We start from the raw sequence: 12,140 nt of genomic DNA on the forward strand, positions 1-12,140 counted from the left end.
CTGCAGAATTGACAGTTTTGTTGCAGAGCATGCATCTGAGGTTTTGGAGAAGCAAGAGCGAGATGAGCTACAGGAAGCACCTGGCTTAGAGGCGAAGAAAATGTTCTTTTCAAACTGTGTCAAAAGTCGTTACCAGAACATTTGTGGTTTTGACAGCAATAAAAGCAATGGTTCTATGTATCTTAGCACAAATGACAATCTTATTAATTCTGACATTCCCAGCTACTGATATTATTTTATCATTAAGGTTCAGTGCTTTAACTTTTACCGGAGTATTTTTTTAATACTAGTGTTGGTACTTATACTTCAGTACAGCCTGTCTGTACTTTTGCCACGTCTGCAGCTCTGAGCTGTATGTGAACACCCTCAGAAGGAGGAGACTAAAAACAGGCTATTAACACAGATCTGAGGTGATAAGGAAACCATTCATGCCACAACATCAGCAGTGATACTTCACCCATCAAATACCCGAAACAAACATGTCTAGCAAATATGCTCTGCTTGGTAAGAACATTTACAATTTTCATACTTATTTAATTTTACTTGTGTTCATGTTCAATTTGGTCAGAGAGTAAAAAGAATTCAAGAGCCTCCTGAACCTTTATCCTACTATTTATTTTTCTATTTATTGTTCATGATCCATGTACAGTAGCAACGACATATAATAATGACTTTACTGGCGCTGTTAAAGCTCTCACTTTGAAGTTCCCAGGATTAAATTTTTCTTTTAATCCAAGAATTACTGATGCTCCCATTTTGCCTTTTAGAGTTTTTCCAAGTGTTTGGAAAACTGCAGTAATCACATCTGTGTTTAAATCAGGTGCTCACATGATGAGTATCTGTTAGAAGAATTCTCTAATGAAGTGAGACACACAGAGTAACGAGCTCCAACACGTTTATTTTACTCGCAAGGAAGCGAAAGCAAACACAGTGAACGTCTGTGCGAGTGCTCACCAGGGCAATCCCGCAGGTTTCATTTATACACTTCTTCCAGCGTCATCATGAGAACAATTACGTGTGTGACGCGCTTACAGAGAAACAGTTCTGTGGTGTACTTGTACATGATTCTAACTGTGCTCTGGAGAACAAATAGCAGAGGAGCCACAGCAAGGAAAGAGAGAAAGACAGACTAGAAAGACAGAGAGAGATACATTCCATCTTCACTGTAAAGAATGTTAAATAACTTTAATAATTTTACTATCAGTATCTGTCACGGTTCTGGGTCTTTGTGACCCAGCATTTTGAGTTTCTTGTGTTTTAGTATTTTATATTATGATTTATGTGCTCAGTCCTTTGTGCTGTTTTGATTATTGTGGTTATTATTATTACCCCTGCTATGGTTTGACTTCGTAGATTTTGTTATTTGGCTTCCCTGTGTTCCCGGTTGTGTCTACTCTGTGCCTCTCTGTCCCACACTTTGGGTTCCTATGTTCTGTCTCCCAGTCTTTGTCAAGTTTACATGTCTAGAGTTCTGTTGATGCATTTCCTGTTTTCCTTTGAAGGTCTGTTCCTCACGTTAGTGTTTCTAGTTTTGCTTCCCTTGTCTCGTCCTGCCTAATTACTCCCAGCTGTGCTCTCTTTCTGTGTCTCATGCCCTCGTTATCCTTCAGTGTATTTAAGCCCTGTGTGTCTCTCTGTCAGTGTTGTGATCTCCCTCATATATGTCTGTGTTCTGCCTCCTTTGTTTATTTTGTATCCTCAAGTTTAGTTAAGCTCTACTAGTTTTCAGCAATAAAGCTGCCATTTTGAGTTTCAGGTTTGCCTCTGCATTTTGGGTCCTTTTCTGCCTACCTGCACACAGACCATGACAGTATTCTAGATTAGTGTCCTCCGAGTATCATCAAAAAACAGCAGATCAGTTGGGTCTCTGAACAGATAATATCACATTTGAATACTTTAAATATAGCAGGTTATTTATCTTGCAGCTTAAAGCAACTTGTGTCACCGGGGGGTATGCAGGTGTGTTTTTGAAACAGGACCCAAAAGCAGACACTGCAGCAGACAGAGTTGAGTTGCAAAATAGAAGGCAAGCCTTTATTTGGTTGAAGGTGTTAGTAAACATGAAACTATGGACAAGTATGACAGACTGTGAAAAAACTATAATTGACTATGAAAATTGTGAAGAGTATAACAGGCGACCTGATAATGAACAGTAAGAGACCAAAGACTTGAATACACACATGAGGTGATTAGAGGAAGTGGAGGCACGTGAGGAAAACAGCTGATTAAAATGAACAAAATGACATCACAGGAAAATTTAAACCTAAACGCAATGGACATGGAAACAAGACTTTCAAATACATAGAAAACATGACGAGAGACAGACATGACAATACGAAGGGCAAGGGAGACCAAAACACAGGGGCGAAAACACAAACGACAGCAACCTATGCATAATAGAAATTAACTAGATAAACTAAAATGAAAGAGAACAAATGAATAACAAAATACAGTGAAGCTCAAAAAACTGAGTCGCATGACCCACAACCGTAGCAACTTCAGGTGACTATTGTTGTGATTTGTTGCTATATAAATAAAATTTAAATAAATGAAATCCAATTAGCTCCAGGATGAAAGATCCAGGAAGAACGTAGAGAAGAACTTACTGGCCACAACCTCAAACTGCCCCCATTCATGTGAATGCTCTCGTAGTCAGACTGATAAACCATAGTCAGACTGACTCATCAAGATGATAACAGTGTTTGTGTGTATGATGAGGGTAAATAAAGTAAATGTATGTTGAACATGTTGAACTTGCTTTGTAGTGGACGTCCCTGTTATTTCCCATCCAGACAGCCTTTTGCTGTAGTTGTTTCACAGGCTTCAGCTCACTGTTTGGCTCCAACATGATAAAGATCATATCCACATGTTTCATGTACTTAAATAATATAGTGGTTATGGTAATATAATGGATTCAGTGTTTGCACTTTTGTAACATCAGTGATGTCTTTGTAAAATTCTCCAGATGAGGAAGCACCAGATCTCAGAATTGCACTTGTTGGGAAAACCGGAGTTGGGAAAAGTGCAGTAGGAAACACCATCTTAGGGGGAAAGCCTTTTGAATCTAAGCTGTCTTCTTCATCAGTGACATCAAAGTGTCAGAAAGAAACAGGTCAGCTTGAAGAAGTTTTGGCTGTGGTTGATACTCCAGGTCTGTTTGGCACCGGAGTAACTACAGAGGAGCAGGTGAAGACAGAGATTGCCAAGTGCATCTCCTTTGCTGCTCCTGGTCCTCATGTGTTCCTGATAGTGCTGCAGCCAAACAGATTCACAAAGGAAGAACAAGAAACTGTGAAAATCATTCAGGAGATGTTTGGAGAAGCATCGGCACAATACACCATGGCCCTGTTCACTCATGGAGATGCACTGAAGGAAAATGGAGTCACCATAAAACAATTAATCAGTGAAAATCCAGACCTTAGTGCCTTCATCCGTCAGTGTGGTGGAGGATATCATGTTTTTAACAACAGAGAAAAGAAGGATCGCTCTCAAGTAAAAGAGCTGCTGAAGAAGATCAAAACCATGGTTCAGAGAAACGGAGAAAGCTACTACACCAATGAGATGTTCAGACAGGCTGAGAGAGCCATCAGAGAAGAGATGAAACAACTTCTGACAGAAAATCCAGAGATGCAGCTGATAGAGGCAAGAAAACGAGCAGAGAGAAATAACTGGTTTACTAGGGGCATTCTAGCAGTTATTGGAGCTGCTGCTGGAGCTGGTATTGAGGTTGGTGTTGGAGCAGCTTTTGGAAGCGTGGCAGGTCCAGTGGGAGCTGCAGCAGGAGCTGCAGTGGGTCTTCTAGTGGGATCTGCAGCTGTGGTCATGAAAAGACATTTGTGCAAAATACAGTAACAATCAGAGTACATTATCAGCTGCAACAGCTCATTAAAGTCAGATTAACAAGATCCAGGAACATACTTTGATTAAATATATGTCACTTGCTGTTTGTGCTTTTCTTTCACTGAATGTACAATTTTACTAATTTCATGAGCAGTTATTGATTATCAATCATACACATAATCCTGGGTTAGGTAATATGCTACTGGGAGCCACAGAAAACTGAGTCTTTCAGTACATCATTAGTTTAGTGTTCTGAAAGGAAGCTGCATTACTAACCCTGGGTCTGTGTCCACATGAGGCTCAAAGCTTCTTTCACACCAAGATCATATGAAGCACAATAATGTAGTACAAAAAAAAAGTAAAACTGTATGAATTAAACATGCTAATAAATATAAAGATGAAAGTCTGTGTCTGACCTTTACTGTTCAGCATGTTTGTCTTAATTTAGCTGCTGACAGGAAGACTGATTGTGTGCCGATGTGCTTCATGAAGCTGAGTCTGCCTCCCCCTCATGCCCTGTGTTATTTTCAGGCTCACAACTAAGGGTGGTGCTGGTGGGTCAGGAGAAAGTGGGGAAGAGCTCAGCGGGAAACACCATCCTGGGAAAGAAGGAGTTTAACTGTAGGATGAGCTCCAGCCCTGTGACTCTGAGCAGTGAGAAGATAGAAGCTGATGTTCTGGGTCGCAGAGTCTCTGTGGTCGACACCCCCGGACTCTTCAGCACTCGACTGTCTACAGAACAGGTGAAAGCAGAGCTGTTAGAAGCTCTCAGGCTGAGCTCTCCAGGCCCTCACGTCTTCCTCCTCATCCTCCAGCTCGGAAGATTCACCCCACAGGAGCAGGAAGGGCTGAAAACTCTGCAGAAGATGCTGAGTCCTGATGTCTCCAAACACACCATGCTGCTGTTCACCTACGCAGACCGACTGGAAGACACAGACATAAAGCAGTTCATCAGAGAGGACGAGAACCTGCAGGAGCTGCTGACAAGCTGCAGCGGTGTGTACCATGTGTTCAACAACAAAGAGATCAGAGACAGGGGTCAGGTGATGGAGCTGCTCAAGAAGATTGACTCCATGGTTCAGGATAATGGAGGAATATACTACACCTATGAGATGGTCAGAGAGCCTGAGATGGAGCCCAAAGAAGCAAGAAGACGAGCAGAGAAAAACAACTGGCTTATACGGGTCATTCTAGTAATTATTGGAGCAGCTGCTGGAGCTGGTATTGGAAGTGTGCCAGGTCCAGTAGGCGCTGCAGCAGGAGCTGCAGTGGGTCTTGTAGCGGGACCTGCAGTTTTGGCCATTAAAAGGAAGCTGTGCAGAATACAGTAACAATCAGAATTATTAACTGCAGAAGCTCATTAATGTCAGATTAACAAGACCCAGGGACATACTCTGATTAAATATGTGACACTTGATCGAGCTATTTGTGCTTTTGTTTCACTGAATGTACAATTTTACTAACTAATTTCATGAGCAGTTATTGATTAGGTAACATGTTATTGGCAGCCACAGAAAACGAAGTCTTTGAGTATATCATCAGTTTAGTGTTCTGTCAGGAAGCTGCAGTCCTAACCCTGCGCTCTGTGTCCACATGAGACTCAAAGCTTCTTTCAAATTAAAATTTTATTTGTCACTACGGATGGGTATCGTTTAGGTTTTATCCGATACCGGTGCCAAACCGGTACTTTTGAAACTGTGCCAGTGCTTAAACGGTGCTCGAACAATGGAAAAAACACAAACTTTGTCCAAAAACCTCTCATGTTTAGCTGTTTTCCACTTTTAGCCAAAAGGACACCTTCGACGTTCTTATGGTACGCGGCATACCAAGAACCTCTTCGGGTTTTTCGGGGATGTTGCTAACTCAGAGTCCGATAACAGGCAGCACACCTGTAGTAGGTGTGATGCATTTCTCGGCTTTAAAAGAACCCACTATGCGTCACCAGGTGTTTCATTGATTCGAGGTGTTACCTCCTTTGCACAGTATCACCTTAAAGCACTTGTTGCAGGCTGCTGATTTTGAATCTTTTGCTGTGAAGTACAGCCAGACTTTTGACCGCTTCGCCTTGGGCATTTTTAATGTGTAGCTCTGCTCTAAAAGAACGTACGTACCTGGGCCCGCCTACTATCCTTGGAAAGGTAAAAATGATTGGCTAGAATCTGAAGTGTATCACAGCTCAGGAAGGGAAAAAAAAAAAAAAAAAAAAAAAGCACCAAAATAAAGCACCAAATTTTGTGCTGCTTCTTCTAATCATACAGATTAAGGCATGCACTGAAATGCTTGTTGCTGTGCAATGCCCGACCATGAAACTACAGTAAAAAATTTACAAAATGTACAAATTTCAAATTAAAAAATTTACAGAGAAAGAGGAAATAAGAGTTACGTAATAGATTACAAAAACGTAATGTCTAAAAGTAAGGTCGACACTCTTGGATAGCAAAGAACTGTTAGAAGCTCTCAGGCCGAGCTCTCTAGGTCCTCACGTCTTCTTCATCATTAATCATTTTACTAATGAGCTACATTCCTCTCAAACCTTTGGCTTGTTTATGTATTTATTTCCATACTTGTGCTTAATGCTTTCAATTTCACAGCCCTATGACCTGTGGGTAATCCCTCAAGTAAATTGAACAGAGATAAGGACTTAAAGAAAATGTGAATAAGGACCCAAAGCATGTGCAGAGAGCCCTCATGCACTTGATAACATGACAACAGGACGGCTCTGAGCCCTCGGAGTCCGATGCAAAGCTGTGACTGTTTATCTGCACATTTCAAACACTCGTCCATTTTACCTGCTGGCTCAGTGACCTGACTGAGCTCAGCCTCCATTTTCTACAGGGAGACGCTCAGAGAGGCTTTTAGTTTCATTTCAAAGGAACAGCTTTGCTTCTGTTTTACCTGCAGGTGCTGCACTGTGTAACTGACTCCACCTCAGATAAAAGACTGGATCAGCCGGTTTAAAAGCTCAGCAGTTTGTATCATTTTCATCCGTACACCAACCTGTCATGTTTTTTTGCTGGAAAACAGATCACAAATAATACTAAACTAAACTGGAAAAACTAAATATAAGGCACTCCAGGAAACATAGGGAGAATCACACACAGCATGCAGGAGATCACAACACTGACGCAAACAAACACAGGGATTAAATACACTGGGAAGTAACGAGGGGAATGAGACACAGAAGGGGAGCACAGCTGGGAGAAATTGGACAGAATGAGACCCAAGGGAAGCGAAACTCAATACATTCACGTAGGACACAGACCTTCAAAGTAAAACAGGAAATGTAACAGATGCAGACTTGACTATGGGAGACAGAGCACTAAGAAACACAGAACAACAACAAGGAGACACAAAGGCAGCTACTAAATACTAAGAAAACTAAAGAGAATACAAGAAAGCCAAACTAAGACACTAGACTAAAGAATAAACTTGGGCAACAAAGAGAACTAAGATAAAAATACAAAAACTCATACACAAGAAACTCAAAACACTGGGTCACCCACCCAGGATCGTGACAGAACCAAGCTTGAAAAAAATAAATGCATGAATAACTTTCTCGACGTCAGAAACATCGACAAGATGTACTTCATTATGGCAAGGGCCCTGAGCTGGAAGAAGGTGGCTCTTACAGCAGAATTTATTTGTTTCAACACATCCAGATTTTTTGCAACAGGAGTTCTACACCTTTTCAGAAGGCCAATGTCAACCTTAAGACAAGAACGAAGGTCAGAAGGTCCGAATGGTACAATCATAGTTTTTTGATCATTTACTTTCAAAAAATGTAATGCCAGCCATGATTTAATGTCATCGAGGCAGTTTAGCAAAACTTTTAAAGAGTCTGTGGAATTCTTTTCAAGAGGGAAGTTTATTTGAGAGTCTTGAAACATTTCCCTGTCTGCGTGATCAAAACAGTCCCGCAGCGTGGATTCCGATTGGTCTGACCAACGATGCACTGCCCTCAGGGTTGGAGCTTCCTGTTTCAGCTTCTGCCTGTAGGCGGGCAGGAGCAGGATGGAGCGGTGATCTGATTGGCCGAATGGGTGCGGGGGAGGGCTTTGTATGCATCCCGGAAGTAGCAGTGGTCAAGTAGCCGGTCTCCACGAGTGTTGAAATGGATGTGTTGGTGGAGTTTTGGTGGAACTTTCATCCGGTTTCCCTTGTTAAAGTCTCCGGTGGTGATAAACGCCGCATCTTGGTGTACAGTTTCCTCACTGCGGTCCGCGCTGTACAGTTCCCGGAGTGCTCGGTCAGTGTCGGCTTGTGGGGGAATGTAAACAGCCGTAATAATCACTGCTGTAAATTCCCTCGGTAGCCAGAATGGCCGGCACTTAATCATCAGGTACTCCAGGTCCGGTGAGCCGAAGGATTTGACCGGGTGCACGTTCGCATAATCACACCAGCTGTTGTTGATCATGAAACACACACCACCGCCTCTGCTTTTCCCAGTAAGATCCTGTGACCTGTCCGCGCGGTGCACAGAGAACCCCGGTAGCTGTATTGCGGAGTCCGGTACCTTGTCCGATAGCCAGGTTTCTGTGAGGCAGATCACGCAGCAGAATGAGATCCCTGCCCGAAGCTCGCACAACTTCTTCTCCAGAGACTGCACATTAGCCAGTAATAAACTGGGTAAGGTGGTCTGTTAGTGCGCCATCTCAGTCGAACCATAACGCCAGATCTTATCCCTCTGCGTTTGCGGCCTCCAGGGGGCCAGAACAAAGGCGTCTCAGGTGAAATGAATGGGGGGTCTGCGAACAGAGGGTCCGTGTTGCAAAACTTGAACTCTGGAAAGTGATGAGAAAGTCCATCTCTTATGTCCAGTAAGGTTTGCCGGTCCTACACAAAGAGACATGTGCTACTCGTGAAATAATAAAGGAAAAGGAAAATTAAAAGCAAAAACCAACTGTTGCTTAGGGGAGCTCGCGACGAGGCTGCCATACTCGGCGCCATCTTGGCTCAATAGCCAAGATTGTTTGTTGAGCAATACTTTATCAATTTTGTTGCTGTGCAGGTAACTATACGCCTCGGTGCTCTTGTAATTACGCAGTTCCTCGCCACCAACGCCTTCGGACAGTGCAAGTTAGTTAATAATGTTGATGTAGCTAATCATAGTTTCATGTCATCTACCCAGTCGGTGAGAAGTGACGGGTGAGGCGTTGAACTGTCCTCACTGCGAACTCAGAAATACTGTGGATAACTTTAAATATTTGAACACATTTTAAATTGTTTCTCTCTGTATTTGAACCACTAATGCACATTTTTGAACATTTAAACACATCATGAACTCGTGAATTATTCATTCATCAAAATAAACGAATGACTTTAGAGAGAGCTACATATCAAGTCAAGTCAAGACAGCCTTTATTTGTCAGATGCAAGTTGCCCTGCAGCAAGATGGATGTTATCCAGTTTGCTCATAGAGCATGAGTGTTCACAACAGCTGTGAGCCTCTCCAAGATGTTGCCAGATGTTGTCAGTCTCAGCACTCACAGCAGCCACAAGCTTCTCCAAGATGTCATCCGTGCTGCATCTAATGAGCCCATTCTGAGAAGCCACGACTCGCTCCATCGTTCCAATCAACATAGCGGGCAGCCTTGTGGGAATCTGAACAGCTGTTTCCGCTTTTTCATTCTTCGATAAGCCAGGGCCAATACAGCGCCGATCGGCAAGAACCCTGTTATCATGGTTCCAAAAAGATGCTTGTCTTCAATAGGCTATATGGATAGTTCAGCACCAATGAGTCAAAGCTGTCAAACCAGTGAAATGTGCCACCGTGAAGCAGCGACGACGCTCAAAGTTTCAAACGAGCTCACAACTGTGGCGTTTTGAACGGCTGCGCTTCAGGACCAGCGATGCCAGCTTCAAAGCTTCAGTATTGTTTGGTCGTCTCTGTTGTTTGGCTGAAATTGCATCCAGCCTGTGGCTCCAAACTAGTGGCTTCAAAGCAGCGAGAACAAGAGGACTCAGAGTTGTGTGACACGTGTCAGCTCCATGACAGTAAACACAGGACTGATCTGTTCATCATTTGAATCCAGATGGATCAAAACATGGTAAAGATCAGCACATCACTATATTGAACTAAACATGACTGGATTCATGAACAGACTTCAAACATTTCAGTAACACACACATGCTTCTACACACAGTCCACACACCTCCTGCCTTTGTCTCATTTCTAACATCAGGAGACCTTTATGATCTCTGTCATGGTGTCTGTTTAACAACAACAGTCACTACATGAGTGAGACACAAACTCCATCTGCCTCTTCATACATACAGTATACGTATTTACAGAAGTCAGAACTCATCAAACACAGAGAAACAGAAACGCATGGAAATCACAGGAAATCTCCTTTTTTCACTGAGCTGACTGTAGGTTTCCCCAATCTTATAAACTGTTTATAAACTGTGTCAGTACTGCGTACTGTTCATTAGATTGGGGAAACCTGCAGTCAGCTGAGACTGAGGAAGTCACTTGGATGAGTGACAAAACGTTTCTCCCACAAAACGCTACGTCCAGATGAACAGAATCAGCTTTTGGGGGTTTACTTACCTGGATGATTGAGCATGCATCAAGACTATTCTGTGTTTCCTTCAAAGCATCACTTCCACTTCAAAGATGTGAAAATGTGTCAGATGAAGTTCCCTCTTTACAAAGTGATGATGAAACTGTGGCACTGGGCCACAACAAGAAATTCTCAGACTAGTGACTGAACTGTGATCCAAACTGAGCAATATTTTAGTTTGAGAAGCATTCAGATCCACAATCCAAATCCCAATCACTGGATATATGGTAACTAGAAAAATCTGATGTAAAAAATAAAATAATCTGTCAAGTTTATTTAATAAGGTCCTTCAAGATGCTGAACAACAAACGTTAATATGAAAACTGGAGCTTCACTGTGGTCTGCTTTCACTATTTCTTCCCTTCTACCCATTTCCTCTCAGTTCAGGGACAAAAAATCATTACTTTTACTTTTCTTGCTTTATTTCCATAATTGTTGTCATTTTATTTCTCACAAACAGCAGACACAGCTTCCTCTGTGTCTGCATGTCTCAGGTCAGAGGAGGCTGACCTGAGACATGATCCCATAAAGGATCAGATCAGAGTGTTTCTGTCACACAAACAGAAAGCATTTATTTGGAGTGAACATCACTGTCGGTATCAGTGCAAGTGAAAGCAGCTGACTTCAGCTTTAACTCTGGTTTATTTCAGGCTTTTCACTGCGATACATCACGATAGCAATCTATATTGCAGACTGTGAATAACTGCGGAGTCAAAGCATGAGAGTGTCCTCCTCACCCTGGAGCCCGTTCCAACTCCCGAGGCGTAACATGATGACGTTTTGTCACGTCCCGTGGCATTCCTGAGGAACGCAAAAGGAGACCTTTGGTACGGGTTATGGATGAAATCCAGTGGAATGACGCTCCCGCAGTATTAGACATTCCAGCCCTGTATTCCAGCCCTAAACCTAACCTTATCCCTAGTCCTAACCTTATTCCTGACCTTAACCAGGACTTTAATGACGTTAAATAGCTTGTTTCCAAGCGATTTGAAAAAAAAAGAGCGAACATGTGTAGATTGAGTCTATACTGTTCTCATATTTCCTAATTTTTCCGAGGTCGTCATTTAGGAACGTGTTGGGTAGCCGAACAAGTAATATGTTGACGATTTGTCACCTAGCGTAAAATGTTACGCTTTGCGAGTGAGAATGTGTGTGCAGCGCTGTTGAAAAGGCTGTGGAAGTCCCTGTATTAAACACGTAGACCTGTGAGACAAAAATCACCAAACTCGGACGACAATAGACTGTTTTCCTTTGTGGTGATGAAGGAAAACGCTGGGTTGGCATGTAAAAGGGCATTTATTGTGTGGATGCCCTCAAGGCATCCACACTATTGAGATCCTGTTTCTCTTTATTGTGTGGATGCTTTAAGCATCCACACTATTGAGTTCCTCTTGGGACATCCGTACACTTTTTGGCACTTAACTACTTCCGCAATTTTCAGCCGATTTTCACCGTTCAAATTTTAAAATATTCTGCTATTTCTGCTAATTCCTGCTATGTCTTTTGGTATTTTTCACTATAATACTTTTTAAAATATTAAGCTTAATTTGTCCCATTGAAATGAATGGGAAACTTCTGCAATTCTGCTAAAATTTGCTTGTTTCTGAAACTTAACTACTTCCTCATATTTTCACGTAGAACAACCATTCAAGCTTTAAAATGTTCTCAAATTATTGGGCTATTCAGGTATGATTCAGCTTTTTCAAATCTTTTACCGTTTTACCTTTATGCCTCTTA

General features: G+C 42.2%; 1 protein-coding gene across 2 annotated transcripts; it reads left to right on the top strand.

Moving 5' to 3' along the window:
• The first annotated feature begins 379 nt into the window (after positions 1–379).
• LOC102302654 (GTPase IMAP family member 4) lies at positions 380–5,545 on the top strand. 2 transcript variants are annotated; one of them, XM_042217661.1, is made up of 3 exons: positions 380–504; positions 2,966–3,112; positions 4,372–5,538. In XM_042217661.1, exons 1-3 carry the CDS (start codon positions 480–482, stop codon positions 5,169–5,171), a joined length of 972 nt encoding a protein of 323 aa, XP_042073595.1. In that variant the 5' UTR covers positions 380–479; the 3' UTR covers positions 5,172–5,538. The 2 variants fall into 2 exon arrangements, with proteins under 2 accessions (XP_042073595.1, XP_005952971.1); XM_005952909.2 differs by lacking the exon at positions 2,966–3,112 and having other exon boundaries at positions 410–504; positions 4,372–5,545.
• Positions 5,546–12,140: the final 6,595 nt, after the last annotated feature.

The sequence above is a fragment of the Haplochromis burtoni genome, unplaced genomic scaffold (assembly GCF_018398535.1).
Source record: "Haplochromis burtoni strain Fernald_Lab_line unplaced genomic scaffold, NCSU_Asbu1 Contig_2468, whole genome shotgun sequence".
In the NCBI taxonomy this organism is placed as follows: domain Eukaryota; kingdom Metazoa; phylum Chordata; class Actinopteri; order Cichliformes; family Cichlidae; genus Haplochromis; species Haplochromis burtoni.